The sequence below is a fragment of the Nicotiana tabacum genome, chromosome 7, assembly GCF_000715075.1.
Source record: "Nicotiana tabacum cultivar K326 chromosome 7, ASM71507v2, whole genome shotgun sequence".
Classification (NCBI taxonomy): domain Eukaryota; kingdom Viridiplantae; phylum Streptophyta; class Magnoliopsida; order Solanales; family Solanaceae; genus Nicotiana; species Nicotiana tabacum.
Window position 1 is genome coordinate 49,833,770 of NC_134086.1, and position 19,250 is coordinate 49,853,019.

At 39.1% G+C, this 19,250-nt stretch overlaps 1 protein-coding gene across 1 annotated transcript; it reads right to left on the reverse strand.

Moving 5' to 3' along the window:
* Positions 1-2,235: 2,235 nt before the first annotated feature.
* Positions 2,236-17,892, reverse strand: LOC142162081 (uncharacterized). Its single transcript, XM_075218387.1, has 5 exons — positions 17,629-17,892; positions 15,289-15,528; positions 4,054-4,150; positions 2,415-2,503; positions 2,236-2,289 (listed from the first exon to the last, which is right to left on the reverse strand). The coding sequence occupies exons 1-5, from the start codon at positions 17,890-17,892 to the stop codon at positions 2,236-2,238; spliced, it is 744 nt and encodes a 247-aa protein (XP_075074488.1).
* Positions 17,893-19,250: the final 1,358 nt, after the last annotated feature.

Here is a 19,250-nt window from a genome sequence, read left to right on the forward strand (position 1 = left end):
ATTGAAGAACACTAGGTAACAGAATTTAGTAGTCCAAAAATAGAAAGAAATGGCCCGTAGCCCATCCGAAACAGATCTGAGGCTCCCGGGACCCCGTCGAAGTATACCAACAAGTTCCATAACATAACTCGAACCTACTCGAGGACTCAAATCACATCAAACTATGAATCGCACATCAAATCGAACTTAATGAACTTAGGAACTTTCAACTTCTACAACTCACGCGGAATCATATCAAATCAACCCGGAATGACCTCAAATTTTACATGCAAGTTTCAAATGATACAATGGAGCTATACCAACTCCCGTAATTCAAATCCGACCTGATATCAATAAAGTCAACTCTCGGTTAAACCTCTCAACCTTTCAATTTTTGCCAAAATGTGTCGAAACCTTCTTGAAATATCCAAATGCGATTTGGGAAAGTCCAAATTCACCATCCAGACTTGACATAATTATCAAATTCCGATCCGGGGCCAAATACTAAAAAGCCAAACTTGGTCAACTCTTCCAACTTAAAGCTTCTTAGTTGAGAATCATTCTTCTAAATCGATTCCGAATAACCTGAAAATCAAAACCGGCGACTCACACAAGTCATAATACATCATACGATGTTGCTCAATACTTCAAATAGCTGAACGAAATGCAAATACTCAAAACTACCGGCTGGGTCATTACAACTAAAATTTTAGTTATTAAATTCTTCCTTATTTGATATATGTATCTCTTTGTATAACGATATTAAATGCATTAAATCCCCTTTAATAAATACACTACTAACTAATATTTATGATTTTGAGATCATTAATGAATTTGCTGCTTCTATTTTTGAACAAAAAAAGTTCAATGTAAAATCTATATGAATGGAATTATTTTAAAGCCTACGAACACTAGGGCTTCCAAAAATCCTACCAAATCTGGTAGCTATTCACCTAAATATAAACGTTCACCAAAGGAAGTTTTTCTTGTTCAATCAATGACTTAATGTAGTTGATACATCTTTGAGAAATTGTGATAAAAGCATATGAATTAACAAACATCCATACTTTTAGATTTAGTATTAGGCTACACAAATAGTAGTATTTTTTATAAGATATATTCAAAGGATATTCTTTACAAATTCGCGTGAAATCGATACATCGAACCTTTATGTATTTATGTAAAGTTGAATGACCTTTTAACCTTAAAAATAAGAAATACATATTATCAAATTCCTTAAAATACTTAATTAATAAAAGGACACTTAACAATTGTACATCAAGTTCAAATGATATAGTATCTAACTTTAGGGGAGATAAATATATTATTATTATTATTATTATTATTATTATTATTATTATTATTATTATTATTATTATTATTATTATTATTATTATTATTATTTAATAATAGTATTCCATATTCTATTAAATAATTTGAAAATAAACAAGAATCAGATAACTTTAATAACTTATTCGGAGGCACCAAAAGAGGAAGTCCAAAATCATCACCATTTAGTTTTGAACTTTATTAGAACAGTAATTGAAACTATAAATTGCGCGTTAATTAGTAATTATATACTCATTTTCATCATTTTCCCAGAATTACCATGTAAATTTTCCCTAATATTTTATTTTTAATTAGTCAAAATTTGTGCATTTAATCCTCACTTATTTGAATTGTATATAAATTTTTAATGTTAAATATATTATATAAATTCTTTCCTTATTTGAATTATGTAAACTTTATTTTATAACTCAAACATAATTTTAATATAATATTTATTTAATTATTTTAAACATATCATCAAGATGGGTTACACGCGCAAAGCGCGTACCCTAAGACTAGTTAATACAAATATACGATGTGTAAATAAAATTTTTACTTTAATATGTAAGTCTTAAGATTAAAGAGGCTTATGTTCAAGTCTTTTCTAATTTTTTTCCCTCTTAAAAAGCCTTGCAATTATATTGATGCAGTAATGAATTTACCGCGCTTTGCATGGTCTAAAAAATTAAAATAAGATTAAATAATTGAAGTCGTAATTTTTATTTTTTAAAAAATCACTTTAATAATCAATTAACATGCTATTACATAAAGACAACACCTTATTTATCCATCGACATAACTTGATCATTAATTCAAATAAGCAGCTTAAAAGAGAGTAAAATTATTTGCCATAATCTTCACAGAGCTCGAGCAACAAAATTTCAATCAGATATTCTCGTGATTACAATTAAACTCAAAATTCATGCTTCATCGTTTGCACACAAAGCACAAAGCTGAGAATGAAGTAACTGCAACATGAACCTTCACACCAACAAACATGGAAAAGCAAACAATTGCAATGATAAGGAAAAAAAGGATATAAAAGCAAATAAAAAATGTCTCTAGAATGTAAGGATCGATTTTGGTTGGAGAGTCGTCCATGAAACCATTCCTACATCAACTCTTTTTTCCCTTGCCTCCTCCAATAATGTTTGTTTCGCAGCCATCACTCCATAACATGATAGTAATAGCAATTCTACAAAATCATATTAGAAAATAGCAAAATGAAGAGGTGAACGGTTCTCAAATTGTTCATATATATTACAATAATCTGTTCAAAAGTCCTTTGAATACCTCAATTCGTTCTGCTTTTGGAAAGAAGTGCCAAAAAATTTATGGAAGAATAAGACCGTATGAAGTAACATGAATTTGCATTTTAATTGCGATAATTCAATATGTCTTATATTAATTTCTTCTATTTATCTTCTTCTTAGTTTTTTTAAGTTCGCCAACATAACATTAGTAGATTGGCTTAAAACTGAGAAGAAACATTTCTGAAAAGTCTTCTAGTATCCAATATCTGGAACATTTTTGAAAAACATACAGAAATAAGTAAAAATTAAAATATAGCACCTTTGATAGGACAAAATCTTGAGAAGCATTTCAGTCAATTTATATTCCATATATATATGTCAGCAAAATTAATGACAATAGCACTTTGATAGGAGAAGTCTTAATCAATTTTCTCGTAACTAACGCTGCCACCAACAACTAAAACATAGGACTGCATTATGTAACACTCTCATTCATTGTATTGAAATCTTTTACTTGCTAGTCTTCTTCCGGTGAAACTGAGACAACAGAAGAAAAATCTTTGAAGTTCAAGATAACACTGGGGAATTAGATAAGGAATATGAAAGCCTAATGCATAATTTATATAGGCACATGTAATTTATTATACATTAATTTCAATCAATTGAATAGACATTCATCCACAATGGAGAAAGAAACCGTTACACTTCTCTGTTAAGTAAAATGAAGGAAGAAACTGTTGCGGAAGCCGAATATATAGAGAGTGATTAAATCACAACTAATATATCTAATGATAGCTAATAAATAGTAAATGAGACAATAATAAAAAGAACACCGGAAATTAACGAGGTTCGGCAAAATTTGATTTTTGCCTAGTCCTCGAACACAATCAACTCAAACATTATTTCACTCCAAAAATACAAGTGAAATACTACAAGAGAGAAAGAAGATTCAAATGCCTTATGAGATAAGAAGGTAAGTGAGAGATGTTTATAAATGAACAAAACCTTTGCTATTTATAGAAGAAAAATTGTCTGAATAATGTCTTGCATGATATCATATTAAGTATGATCATGCAATGTAAATGCATGAAAAATGCATCTACCAATTTCTTCCAAAAAAGGCTTCAAATGTTCACACTAGGTCACATTAATCTTGTCAAATTCAACAAATCTTCACCTTGACAAGATTCCACTTTTTTAATTTTCTCTCAGTGATAAATTTTGATTGTGTCTTCAACTTCAATCTTCAAAGTTCAATAATGTTGATCAAGTTCAAACAATGTTGAACTTGATCGCAGTCACTACTTTTGTTAGCATATCGGCAGGGTTGTCTGTTTTTCGAATTTTCAACCATGACTCCACCTTAAAATATCTCGTACAAAGTGATACCGAACATCAATGTGCTTCGTCCTTGCATGATAAACTTGGTTCTTTGCTAATTGGATAGCACTCTAACTATCACAAAATAGTGTGATGTTTTCTTGACCAATACCAAGCTCTCTAAGCAACCCTTGAAGCCAAATTGCCTCCTTTACAGCCTTTGTAATTGTCATGTACTCTTCCTCAATAGTAGACAAAGCAACTGTTGACTGCAAAGTAGACTTCCAACTAACTGGTGTATTTGCAAAAGTGAAAACATAACCAATAGTACTACGCTTGTCCAAATCACCCGTATAATCCTGTCACGACCCTAATTTCCACCGTCGAAATCATGATGGCGCCTACTAGTGAAAGTTAGGCAAGCCAACTACTCCGATTAATTTACCCTTTTCATCCTTATACTTTACCATTTTACAAGTTAACATAATATAAGCATCGGAATAATAATGCGGAAGAACAGAATTTAACAAGTTATCTTAACACAAATACGAATCCATAGTAAAACTCTACCCAAAACTGGTGTCACAATGTCACGGACTGTCTACAAATACTACAACCAGTGGTCTGAACAAGGAAAAGATACATGTCTCTGAAATAAGCAAAAACAGAATGGAAATATGATAGAAGGGGACGCCAAGGCCTGCGAACGCCTGCAGGACTACCTCGGGTCTCCACTGGACTGAAGGCAGCAACCTCGAACTACGGTCCGTAGGGTCCAGTACCGGGATCTGCATAAAAGAGTGCAGAGCGTAATATCAGTACAACCAACCCTATGTACTGAGTAAGTGTCGAGCCTAACATCGGCGAAGTAGTGGCGAGGTTAGGACGCGACAACCACATAAACCTATGCAATTAAATCATATACGAGAAGAAATAATAACAAGAATGAAACATAATAAGACGAGAAAAGAGGGAACATGCTGAGGGAGATATCAGGTTATGACAATGATGAAGTAAAGCAACAAAGTAAATATCAAACATGAAGAAACGGAAATAATATCACAGAAACAAGTGCACAGCATCACCCTTCGTGCTTTTACTCTCATTCTCACCATAGAAATCAACAGAAACAGCACGGCATCACCCTTCGTGCTTTTACTCTCTCATAATCATGGCACGGCATCACCCTTCGTGCTTTTACTCTCAATAATGTGGTACGACATCACTCTTCGTGTTTGAACACTCATAATATCGGCACAGCATCACCCTTCATGCGTTAACACTCACTCACCATATCATGCACGGCATCACCCTTCATGATTTACACTCTTCCTTACCCAAACAAAAACAATGATAACATCCTGGCAAGGGAATCAACAATAGAAACATCAATAGAAATAATACCGTCCCGGCAAAGAATTAAACAATAGAAAACAATATCATCTCGGTAAGGGAATCAGCTATAACCAACCTAGTTCAACAGTTACTTCACGAAATATTCCTCTATTTGAACCAATACTCGACAATGGCCAATTACCAAGAATTTATCATAAGTTTTGTTCCATAGTGCAAATCATCAATTTAAACATGAACAATGTATAATAATATCACAACAATCTTAATATTACGGGCATGCTTGACATCAACGTATAGATACTCGTCACCTCACCTATACTTCGTACTCGACACATATCAAATAAGACACAACACCTATTCCGTTAAGCTAAGGTTAGGCCAAACACTTGCCTCGAATTCCACTGTCAAACTCAAGCCTCAAATACCGCTTTTCCTTTTGATTCAACTTCCAATTCAATTGTATCTAGCCAATATTAACTTATTAACGTTAATTGAAGCTCAAGAAACCAATTCAAATGAAAAACTATAGATTTCCCAACATTCTTCCAAAAAGTCAAAACTCGACCCCCGGCCCGCTTGATCAAAACTCAAGGTTCGAACCAAAACTCATTCACCCACGAGCCCAAATATGCAATTAGTTTCGGAATCCGATCCCAAATCGAGGTTTAAATCCCCTATTCTCCAAAAATCCCTAATTTCTACCCATAAAGAACAAGATTTAGGCCTAGAAATCTAATGGGGGTTGATGGAAAATGAAATAACTGAGTTCAAGAACACATACCTATGATTTGGTGTTGAATTTTCTCTTCAAAAATCACCTAGGTCGGATACTATGAAAGGAGATATGAAAATATGGCTTATTCCCGTTCTGCCTTTATTTTTAAGTGTTGGGCGATAGTGTTCATCACGTTCACGTGAGCATTGTCGCGTTCGCGAAGAGCTACCTTTACGCAATCATGGGAAAGGCTATGCATTCGCAAAGGCTTAGCCCAGCCATTCCTTCGCGTTTTCGATTAAGGGGTCACATTCACGTAGGTTTTCCTAGGTTCCCTGACCAGCCCATCCTAAAGCTACGCGTTCGCAATTGATTGTTTGCGTAAATCAGTCCTCCCAATGCGCCGCGTTCGCGACTTTGGTCTCGCGTTCGCGTAGGGTAAAATCCTCCCTAGCCCAGTTTCCCCTTCGCGATCGCGAGAGTGACTACACGATCGTGAAGCATGGTGCAACAGACACCAGATACAATAGTTATACCAGATTTTCCTAAGTCAAAAACACCTCGAAGCCTATCCGAAACTCACCCGAGCCATCGGGGATCCGAACCGAACATGCACACAACCCTAAAAACATCAAACGAACTTGTTTGTGCGATCAAATCGCCAAATTAACACCTAGAACTACAAGTTTAGCATCAAAATCAAAGAAAAATCTCAAGAACTCTTAAAGTTCCATTTTCTCAACCGAGGGTCAGATTCATGTCATATGAATTCTGTTTCTTACCAAATTTTACAGGCAAGACTTAAATACCATATTAAACCTGTACCGGGCTTCGGAACCAAAATATGGGCCCGATACCATCAAATTCAAACATCTTTAAATTTCCAAAAACTTTTATATTTTCAGTTAAACAATTTCTTTCAAAAATTCATTTCTCGGGCTAGGGACCGTCAAATAACGGGTTCGGGTCCGTTTACCCAAAATATTGACCGAAGTTAACTTAGATTCAATTTTAAAGGCAGAATTAGAATTTTCTCAAATTTTTCACATAAGGGCTTTTCGGATATACATCCGGACTGCGCACGCAAATTGAGGTGAGACAAAAGGAGCTTTTTAAGGCCTCGAAACACAGAATTGACTTTTAGGGTCATCACATTCTCCACCTCTAAAACAATTGTTTGTCCTACAACGAACATAGAAAAGTACCTAAGTTGGTGAAAAGATGAGGATAACGACTCCGCATATTGGACTCGGACTCCCAGGTCGCTGCCTCAACAGGCTGACCTCTCTACTACACACGAACTGAAGGAAAATTCTTCAATCTCAACTGACGAACCTGCCAGTCTAGAATAGCTACCGACTCCTCCTCATAGGTCAAGTCCTTGTCCAACTGGATAGTGCTGAAGTCTAACATGTGAGATGGATCGCCGTGATACTTTCGAAGCATGGACACATCAAACACTGGATGCGCAGTTGATAAACTCGTCGGCAACGCAAGTTTAAAAGCCACCTCTCCCACTCGATCAAGAATCTCAAAAGGACCAATGAATCTAGGGCTTAGCTTGCCCTTCTTCCTAAATCTCATCACGCCCTTCATGGTCGACACCCGAAGCAACACTCGCTCTCCGACCATGAATGCCACATCACAAACCTTGCGGTCGGCATAACTCTTCTGCCTAGACTGAGCTGTATGAAGCCTATCCTGAATGATCTTAACCTTGTCCAAGGCATCCTGAATTAAATCTGTACCTAATAACCGAGCCTCTCCTGGCTCAAACCATCCAACCGGCGATCGACACCGCCTACCATATAATGCCTCATAGGGAGCCATCTGGATGCTCGACTGGTAACTATTGTTGTAGGCAAACTTTGCTAATGGAAAGAACTGATCCCACGAAACTCCAAAGTCAATAACACATGCTCGGAGCATATCCTCCAAAATTTGAATAGTACGCTCGGACTGTCTGTCCGTCTAAGGATGAAATGATGTGCTCAACTCGACCCGGGTACCCAACTCACACTGAACTGCCTTCCAAAAATGCGAGGTAAACTGCGTACCTCAGACAGAAATAATAGACACAGGCACACCATGAAGACGAATAATCTCCCAGATAAAAATCTCTACCAACCGCTCAGAAGAATAGGAAACTGCCACATGAATGAAATGCGCTGACTTAGTCAGCCTATCCACAATAACCCACACTGCGTTGAACTTCCTCTAAGTCTGTGGGAGTCTAACAACGAAGTCCATAGTGATACGTTCTCACTTCCACTCAAGAATCTCAATCTTCTAGAACAAACCACCAGGTCTTTGATGCTCGTACTTTACCTGCTGACAATTCAAACACTGAGCTATATACGCAACAATATCCTTCTTCATCCTCCTCCACAAATAATGTTGCCACAAATCCTGATACATCTTAGTGGCGCCCGGATGAATAGAGTATCGAGAACTATGGGCCTCCTCTAGAATCAACTCACGGAGTCCATCCACATTAGTCACACAACTACGACCCTACATCCTCAAAACTCCGTCATCTCCAACTGTGACCTGCTTGGAACCTTTGTGCCACACTATGTCCCTAAGGATAAGCAAATGCAGATCATCATACTGCCGATCTCGGATATGCTCCTAATGAAGAACAAGCGACTATGCAAGCTAGAATATGACTGGGCTCAGAAACATCCAACCTTACGAACTGATTGTCTAAGGCCTGCACATCCAAAGCAAGCGGTCTCTAACCGACCGGAATATATGCAAGACTGCCCATACTGGCTGACTTCCTACTCAAAGCATCGGCCACTACATTGGCCTTCCCTAGATGATACAAGATGGTGATAATAGTCTTTCAATAGCTCCAACCACCTCCTCTGCCTCAAATTTAGCTTCTTCTGCTTGAACAAGTATTGCAAACTATTGTGATCCAAGAACACCTCGCACGACACGCCATATAAATAATGCCTCCAAATCTTCAGCGCATGAACAATGGCTGCTAGATCCAAATCATGAACTGGATAATTCTTCTTGTAGATCTTCAACTGTCGCGAAGCATATGCAATAAACTAGCCATTCTGCATCAACACCGTACCAAGTCTAATACGAGATGCATTACAATATACTGTATATGGCCCTGAACCTGTGGGCAATACCAACACTAGCGCTATAGTAAAACCTATCTTGAGCTTCTGAAAACTCGCCTCACACTCGTCCGACCACCTAAATTGGGCAGCATTCTGGGTCAACCTGGTCATCGGGGTTGCAATAGATGAAAGCCCCTCCACAAACCGACGGTAACCGACGATAATAACCCTCTAAACCCAAGAAACTCTGGATCTTTGTAGCTGATGTGGGTCTAGGCCAGTCCTTGACTGTCGTAATCTTCTTAGGATTTACCTGAATACCCTCTACTGATACAAAATGACCCAAGAATGAAACTGAACTCAACCAAAACTCACATTTCAAAAACTTAGCATATAACTGACTGTCCCTCAGAGTCTGGAGAACGACTTGAAGATGCTGCTCATGCTCCTCCCGGCTGCGGGAATATATCACAATATCATCAATGAAGACAATCACGAAGGAATCTAAATAAGGCTTGAACACTAGGTTCATCAAATCCATGAAAGATGTTGGGAATTTGTCAACCAAAATGACATCACTAAGAACTCATAATGCCTTTATCGAGTGCGAAAAGTTGTCTTAGGGACATCGGATTCCCTAATCCTCAACTGATGGTAGCCAGATCTCAAATCAATCTTCGAAACACCTTGTCACCCTAAATATGGTCAAATAAATCATCAATCCTCAGTAATGGATACTTGTTCTTGATGGTGACTTTGTTCAACTACCGATAATCTATGCACATCCTCATCGATTCATCCTTCTTCTTAACAAACAACACTGACACACCCTAAGGCGAGACACTTGGCGTGATAAAGCCTTTATCAAGCAAATCTTACAACTATTCTTTCAATTCTTTCAACTCTGGTGGGGCCATACGATACGGCAGAATAGAAATGGGTTGAGTGCTTGGAGCCAAATTAATGCAAAAGTCAATATCTTTGTTGGGTGGCATACCCGGCAGGTCTGCAGGAAATACCTCTAGAAACTCACGGACAACGAGCGCAGAATTCATACGAGGAATCTTAGCACTAGAATCACGAACGTACGCCAAATAGGTCAAACATACGCTATCAACCATACGCCGAGCCTTCATATATGAGATAACCCTGCTGGTAGAATGACCAGGAGTCCCTCTCCACTCCAAACGATGCAACCCCGTGAATGCTTAAGTCACGGTCTTGGATGACAGTCCAAGAGAGCAGGATAAGGGGATAACCAATCCATCCCTAAAATGACATCAAAATCCACCATATCGAGAAACAAGAGATCTACACTAGTCTCAAGACCCCTAATAACAACTATACATGAACGATGGACATGATCTACCACAATAGAATCACCCACCAGTGTAGACACATATATAGGAGCACTCAAAGAATCACGAGGCACAACCAGATAAGGAGAAAAATAAGATGACACATAAGAAAATGCGGACCCTGGATCAAATAGAACTGAAGCATCCCTACTGCAAACTGAAACCGTACATGTGATAACTACATCGGAGGCCTCGGCCACAGGTCTGGCTGGAATAGCATAACATTGGGGATGGGCCCCACCACTCTGAACTACATCCCGAGGATGGCCTCCTGCTGGCTGGCCTCCACCTCTAGGTGCTGACCTCCACCTCTAACACCTCAACCCCTACCTCTAGCTGGCTGAGCGGGCGGTGGAACACCTGGTGCTGGAACTATAGCACGAGAACCCTGGTGCTGAGAACTGCTTGAAGCTCGAGGGCAAAAACCTAGGAATGTGCCTCGTATTGCCACAAGTATAATAAGCCCTCGGCTGCTAGGACTGCTGACCCTGAAACTGACCCTGACGACTTGAGTAACCACCCTAAAAACTTAGGAGAGGAGGTGCACTGATAGGATCTAGTGGTGCATTGTAGGGCAACTGATCAGTATACTGCATATGAGAACCATGGCCACCTGGAGCACCGTGAGAAGCCTGAAGTGCTGAATGAAATGGCCTGGAAGGATGGCCTCTACCAAAAGAATCCCTGCCTCCAGATGAGGCACCACTGAACCTGCCTGAATTACGGGGCTTCTTGTCAGACCCCTGACCACTCCCATGTGATAGAACCATCTCAACTCTCTTGGCCACATTGGCCGTATCCAGAAAAGAAATCTCGCTCCCTGTCTTCTTAGCCATCTACAGTCGAATCGGCGGATTGATTCCCTCAATGAACCTCCTCACCCTCTCTCTCTCTCGGTAGGAAGTATGATAAGAGCATGACGGTCCAAGGCAATGCATCTGGTGTCGTACTGAGTGACAGTTATAGAACCCTGTTGGAGGAACTCAAACTGCCTCCAATAGTCCTCCCTCTGAGTGATATGTAGAAACTTCTCTAGAAATAGCTGAGAGAACTGATCCCAAGTCATAGTCAGTGACCTAGCTAATCTAGCCAAACAATAGTCCCTCCACCAATTCTTGACGGAACCTAACAGACGAAAAGCAGCAAAGTCAACCCCATTGGTATCCACTATCCCCATGTTCTGAAGAACCTCGTGATAGTTGTCCAAATAGTCCTGAGGATCCTCTGAAGATGTACCACCATAGGTAGTAGTGAAAATCTTGGTGAACCTATCCAACCTTTACAAAGCATCATCAGATATAGCTGCTCCTCACCGATCTGAGCCACAACACCCGGCTGAACTACCCTAACTGGCTAAGCTACTGGAGTCTGAAACTTGGGAGCCATCTGCTCTGGAGTGCGGGTAACGGGAGTCTGTGCTCCTCCCCCAGCCTGAGAGACGGTTGGTGCTACAGGAAGTAAGCCTACTTGGGCGACACTCTCCATAAGGACAACTAGATGGACCAAAGCATCCTGGAGTACTGGGGTAGCGATGAACCCCTCTGGGACCTGAGCTGGCCCTACGACCTGGGCTGGAGCCTCATTATCAAACTCTACCTGAAGCTCTGCCGCTGCTTTGGACTGAGCCATGCCCTTGCCTCGGCGTCTAGCACGGCCTCGGCCTCATCCTCTGCCCCTCGTAAGAGCTGGCGCTCAAGGCTTGGGCTGTTGATCAGCGGATGAAGAAGCACGTGTTCACCATTTGCAAAAGAACATAGTAGAAGTTCAATTAGCATTGAGAAATCAAATCGCACGATAGGGAAGAATAGATGTAAAGTCATTCCTAAATTCTGCAGCCTCTAAGGGGTAAGCACAGACGTCTCCGTACCGATCCCTCAAACTCTACTAAGCTTGTCCGTGAATTGTGAGACCTAAGCAACCTAGAGTTGTGATACCAACTTGTCACGACCCGAATTTTCCACTGTCGGGATTATGATGGCGCCTACTAGTGAAAGCTATGCAAGCTAACTACTCCAATTAATTTACCCTTTTCATCCTTATCCTTTAACAATTTACAAGTTATCATAATATAAACAACGGAATAATAATGCGGAAGAATGGAATTTAACAAGCTAGCTTAACACAAATACGAATCCATAGTAAAAATCTACCCAGAACTGGTATCACAATGTCACAGACTATCTACGAATACTACAACCAGTGGTCTAAACAAGGAAAATATACATCTATCTCTGAAATAAGTAAAAACAGAATGGAAATATGATAGAAGGGGACGCTAAGGCCTGCGGCCGCCTGCATGACTACCTCAGGTCTCCACTGGACTGCAGGCAGCAACCTCGAACTACGGTCCATAGGGTCCAGTACCGAGATCTGCACAAAAGAGTGCAGAGTGTAGTATCACTACAACCGACCCCATGTACTGAGTAAGTGTCGAGCTAACCTCGGCGAAGTAGTGGCGAGGCTAGGACGTGACAACCACATAAACCTGTGCAATTAAATCATATATGAGAAGCAATAATAACAAGAATGAAACAAAATAAGATGGGAAACGAGGGAACATACTGAGGGAGATATCAAGTTATGACAATGATGAAGTAAAATGACAAAGTAAATATCAAACTTGAAGCAACGGAAATAATATCACAGAAACAAGTGCACAACATCACCCTTTGTGCTTTTACTCTCATCCTCACCATAGAAATCAATAGAAACAGCACGGCATCACCTTTCATGCCTTTACTCTCTCATAATCATGGCACAGCATCACCCTTCATGCTTTTAATTTCATTTATATGGCACGGCATCACCCTTCGTGCATTAATACTCACAATATTGGCACGACATCACCCTTCGTGCGTTAACACTCACTCACCATATTATGCACGGCATCACCCTTCATGTTTTACACTCTTCCTCACCCAAACAAAACATGATAACATCCCGGCAAGGGAATCAACAATAGAAACAATATTGTCCTGGCAAGGGAGTCAACAATAGAAAACAATATCATCCTGGCAAGGGAATTAGTTATAACCAACCTAGTTCAACAGATACTTCACAAAATAATCCTCAACTTGAACCAATACTCGACAATGGTCAATTACTAAGAATTAATCATAAGTTTTGTTCCACAGTGCTAATCATCAATTTAAACATGAACAATACATAATAAAATCACAACAATCTTTATATAAGACTCATGGGCATGCTTGACATCAATGTATAGATACTCGTCACCTCACCTATACATCGTACTCGACACATAGCAAATAAGACATAACACTTATTCCCTCAAGCTAAGGTTAGGCCAAACGTTTACCTCGAATTCCACTTCCAAACTCAAGCCTCAAATACCGTTTTTCCTTTTGATTCCATTTCCAATTCAATTGTATCTAGACAATATTAACTTATTAACATTAATTGAAGCTCAAGAAACCAATTAAAATGAAAAACTATAGATTTCCCAACATTCTTCCAAAAAGTCAAAACCCGACCCCGGGCCCTTTGATCAAAAATCAATGTTTGAACCAAAACTCATTCACTCATTCACCCACATGCCCAAATATGCAATTAGTTTCGGAATATGACCCCAAATCGAGGTCTAAATCTCCAAATTTATAAAATCCTCAATTCTCCAAAAATCCCTAATTTCTACCCTTAAAGAACAAGATTTAATCTAATGGGTATTGATAGAAAATGAAAGAAATGAGTTCAAGAACACATACCTATGACTTGGTGTTGAATTGTCTCTTCAAAAATCGCCCTAGGTCGGCTTCTATAGAAGGAGATATGAAAATATGGCCTATTCCCGTTCTGCCGCTATTTATAAGTGTTGGGCGACAGTGTTCATCGCGTTCGCGTGAGCACTATCGCGTTCGCAAAGGGCTGCCTCACGAGGACTTACGCGATCCCGGGAAAGGCTACGCGTTCGCGATGGCTTAGCCCAACCCTGCCTTCGCGTTCGCATAGGTTTCCCTAGGTTCCCTAACCGGCACATCCTAAAGCTACGCGTTCGCGGTTGATTGGTCGCGTTCGCGTAGAGCAGTCCCCCTAATGCTCCGCGTTCGCGACCTTGGTCTCGCGTTCGCATAGGGTAAAATCCTCCCCTTCGCGATCGCGAGAGTAACTACACAATCGCAAAGCATGGTGTAACAGACACCAGATACAGCAGCTATACCAGATTTTCCTAAGTTCAAAACACCCCGAAGCCTATCCGAAACTCATGCGAGCCCTCAGGGCTCCAAACCAAACATGCAAACAACCCTAAAAACATCATACGGACTTACTCATGCGATCAAATCGCCAAATTAACACCTAGAACTACAAGTTTAGCATCAAAATCAAAGAAAAATCTCAAGAACTCTTAAAGTTCCATTTTCACAACCATTGGTCCGATTCACGTCATATGAATTTCGTTTCTCACGAAATTTTACAGGCATGACTTAAATACCATATTAAACCTGTAACGGGCTCTGAAACCAAAATATGGGCCCTATACCATCAAATTCAAACATCTTTAAAATTCCAAAAAATCTTATATTTTCAGTTAAATAATTTCTTTCAAAAATTCATTTCTCGAGCTAGGGACCTCGGAATTCAATTCCGGGCATACGCCCAAGTCCCATATTTTCCTATGGACCCCTCGGGACCGTCAAATCAGGGGTCCGGGTCCATTTATCCCAAAATATTGACCGAAGTCAACTTAAATTCAATTTTAAAGATAGAATTATCATTTTCTCAAATTTTTCACATAAGGGCTTTCCGGATATAGGCCTGGACTATGCACGCAAATCAAGGTGAGACAAAAGGAGGTTTTTAAGACCTCGGAACACAGAATTGACTTTTAAAACAAGTGGTGACCTTTCGGGTCATCACAAATCCGAGTCACAATATCCAACCAGATACTGACTATATTCCTGCTCAAAAAACAATCCAACATCTATAGTATTATGAATATACCGTAGAATCCATTTCAAAGCTTGCCAATGCTCTTTTCCTGGATCATGCATATACTTGCTTACAACTCCGATAGCATGTGAAATACCAGGTCTTGTGCAAACCATTGCATACATCAAGCTACCAATGGCATTCGCATATGGCACTCTTGACATATACTCTAGTGCAGCTTCATTCTTCGGCTACATAGCAGCACTAAGCTTAAAGTAAGGAGCAAGAGGAGTGCTAACCGACTTCGTGTTCTCATTCACGCCAAATCTATCTATTAGTCACTTCAAGTATTCTTTCTGAGATAGATAGAGTTTCTTTGAATGTCTATCTCTTTTTATCTCCATGCCAAGAATTTTCTTTGTCACACCCAAATCCTTCATCTCAAACTCCTTTCTTAGTTGAATCTTCAACTTCTTCTTCTTAACTTTTGGAAGCTATCAACATATCATCAACATATAGGAGAAGATATATGAAGGATCCATCTTCAACCTTGCACAAATATACACAATGATTGTATTTGCTTCTTTTGTACTTCTGCCGCAACATAAACTTGTCAAGTCGTTTGTACCATTGTCCACAAGATTGTTTCAATCCGTAAAATGATTTTTCAAGTTTGCACACTATATTTTCCTTTCCATCAACTTTGAATCCTTTTGGATGAGTCATATAGATTTCTTCTTCCAAGTCTCCATGTAAAAATGCAGTTTTTACATCTAAGTGAACTAGTTCCAAATTCAATTGTGCTACCAAAACCAACAAAAATATAATGGAGGAGTGTTTCACGACTGGATAAACACCTCATTATAATCAATTCCTTCCTTTTGAGAGTATCCTTTGGCCACCAATCTTGCTTTATAGCGAACATTTTCTTGGTTAGGAAATCCTTCTTTCTTTGAAAATACCTATTTGCACCCAATTGCTTTCTTTCCCTTCAGGAGATTGGCCAATTTCCATGTGTGATTCTGATGAAGGGACTGCATTTCTTCATTCATGGTAATCCTCCACTTATCTTCTTTTGAACTTTGGACTGAGTCTTTATAAATGGTAGAACACCATCAGCTACAATTGAGGCCGCACAAGACACCATCTCTATGAGTCGAACATGTTTTTTTATTGTTCTTTTTGGCATGCTGGTTGCTATTGATTCAAGTTGTTGTTGAGGTTTCTGAGTTGGAATATCCCCCTCTATTGGCTCTACTTCCATAGGAAAATCTTCTATCGTTTTCTCGTTTTCTCCCTGTTTTGGGAAAATTAATTTTTCCTCAAATTTCACCTGCTTTGAAGCACCATCGGTTTGTTTGACATATTCAACTGTCACCTTATCTGTTATGGCAGATTCATCAAAGGTAACATCTCTGCTAAATATAATTTTTCTTGTCTTTGGACACCATAATCGGTATCCTTTGACTCTAGAAGTAATCCCCATAAATATAGCTTTCTTTGCTCTCGGATCCAATTTTGACTCTTTCACATGATAGTATGCAATTGAGCCAAATACATGCAAAAAATTATAATCTTCAGCAAGTTTTCCATACCATTTTTCAAATGGTGCCTTGCCTCCAATAGCAGCAGATGGTAGACGATTAATGAGGTGGCATGCATATGTTATTACCTCAGCCCAAAATTCTTTGCCCAAGACAGCATTAGATAACATACATCGAACCTTCTCCAGCAAAGTCCAGTTCATGCGTTCTACCACTCCATTCTGTTTTGGTGTATTTTCTACGGTGAAATGTCTCAAAATTCCATCATCTTCACAAACCTTATTGTAAAGATCATTTTTTGTATTCTCCACCGTTATCTGTGCGGAGAAACTTTATCTTTATGCCTGTTTGAGCCTCTATCATCGCCTTCCATTTGAGAAAAATTCACAGCACCTCATCTTTGGTTTTCATGGTATACACCCACACTCTCCAGGAAAAGTCATCAATAAAGGTTACAAAATAGTGTTTCCCACCTAATGAAGGTGTTTTGGAAGCATCCCAAACATCATAGTGAACATAATCCAAAATACCTTTAGTATTATGGATTGCTATTCCAAATTTAACCCTCGTCTATTTTCCCTTGACACAATGCTCGCAAAACCCCAAATTGCAAGTCTTTACTCCTTCTAACAATCCTTGATCCGATAAAATTTTCAAGAATTTTGCTCCAGGATGTCCCAAGCGCATGTGCCATAGCTTGGTTGCTTCTACCTCCTTGTCATCATTGGATGTCACTGTTGTTGTCCCAATAGTTGTACTACCGTGATAGTGGTACATGTTATTATTTCACCGATTTCCCTTCATTACCACTAGTGCACCAGAGCATATTCTCATTATCTCATTTTCTACAATGACTTTGAACCCCTTTGACTCTAGGGCTCCTACAGAAATGAGCTTTTTCTTCAATTCTGGTACGTATCGAACATCTGTTAATATTCTGATCAATCCATCATAGTTTCTTAATCGGATTGAACCAATACCATATATGGTAAGAGGATTGTTATTTGCAGTGTGAATAACTCCACATTCTCCTTCTTGAGAATCAACGAACCAGTCCCGGTTGGGATACATATGATAGATACAAGCTGAATCCAACAACCATATGTCACATGGTTTGAATGGCTCAATTGTAACTAGTGAGAAATCAGAGTCATCACAATCAGCTACATTTGAATCTACGACATCCTTCCCATTGTTAGGTTTGGCCTTGTTTTTCAACTTTGGACAGTCTTTCTTCTAGTGCCCTTTTTTTGGCAAAAGGCACATTCATCTTTGTTGGGTCTGGATCTTGACTTGGATCTTCCTTTCTTCGTTCTCATATGATTTTGAGAACAACCTCTCACGACTAATGCTTCTCCTTATCCACTCTTTTGTTTTTCTCTCTTTCTTTGTTCATAGCTGTACAAGGTAAAACAAACTTCTTTAAGAGATACTTCATCATTCCCATGAAGTAGAGTAGTTTCGAGGTGCTCGTACTCATCGGGAAGTGAACATAATAACATTAAGGCCATATCTCCATCACTAAAAGTCACGTCCATATTCTACAAATCTGTCGCGAACTTATTGAAACTGGTGATATGATCATTCATTGTAGTACCAGGAACATATGTGAAGCGTAACAATCTTTTTTTCATGTAAAGTTTATTTTGACTATTTTTCTTCAAGAATTTATCCTCCAATGCATTCCACAATTTACTTACAGAAGTTTCTTTTGTGTAAGGATACTTCTATTCTCTTGGGAGGTAAGATCGAATGGTAACACAAGCAACGCTGTTGATAATCTTCCAATCTCCTTCTCCGATATTGTCGGGTTTATTTTCTTCTATGGCAATATCTAGCCCTTGTTGAAAAAGGACATCAAGAACCTCATCTTGCTATATCCCAAAATGTCCGAGCCGTCAAAAATCTCAACTGCAAAATTTTGCATTTGACATAATTCTTGTCATAAGCGAAGATGCCAACGACGTATTACTGTCACCAATGTGGACTCTTCATTTCTATTATCACCCATTTTTGCTACAGATACTATTTATTTGCTAACAGTACAAAAAAACAAAGTAATCCTTTTCTGATGTGGAAGTTTAGACTATGCTGCAACCATAGAGCATATAAGATGGAACCTTGGCTCTGATACCAATTGTTGCGGAAGCCGAATGTATAGAGAGTGATTAAATCACAACTACTATATCTAAAGGTAGCTGATAAATAGTAAATGAGACAATAATAAACAGAACACCAAAAATTAAAAAGGTTCGACAAAATTTGATTTTTGCCTAGTCCTCGGACACAATCAGCTCAAACTTTCTTTCACTCCAAAAATACAAGTGAAATACTACAACAGAGAAAGAAGATTCTAATGCCTTAGGAGATAAGAAGGCAAGTGAGAGATGTTTACAAATGAACAAAACCCTTGTTGTTTATAGAAGGGA

Bases quoted from the DNA above. Each gene is read 5' to 3' on its own strand.
- LOC142162081 (XM_075218387.1), bottom strand. From the start codon at position 17,892: ATGTATCCCAACCGGGACTGGTTCGTTGATTCTCAAGAAGGAGAATGT. The intron at 15,529-17,628 runs GTAATGAAGGGA...GCTGCTATGTAG, and splicing joins TATGCTCTGGTGCACTAGTG to CCGAAGAATGAAGCTGCACT. The intron at 2,290-2,414 runs GTTTCATGGACG...GTTGGTGTGAAG, and splicing joins AAAGAGTTGATGTAGGAATG to GTTCATGTTGCAGTTACTTC.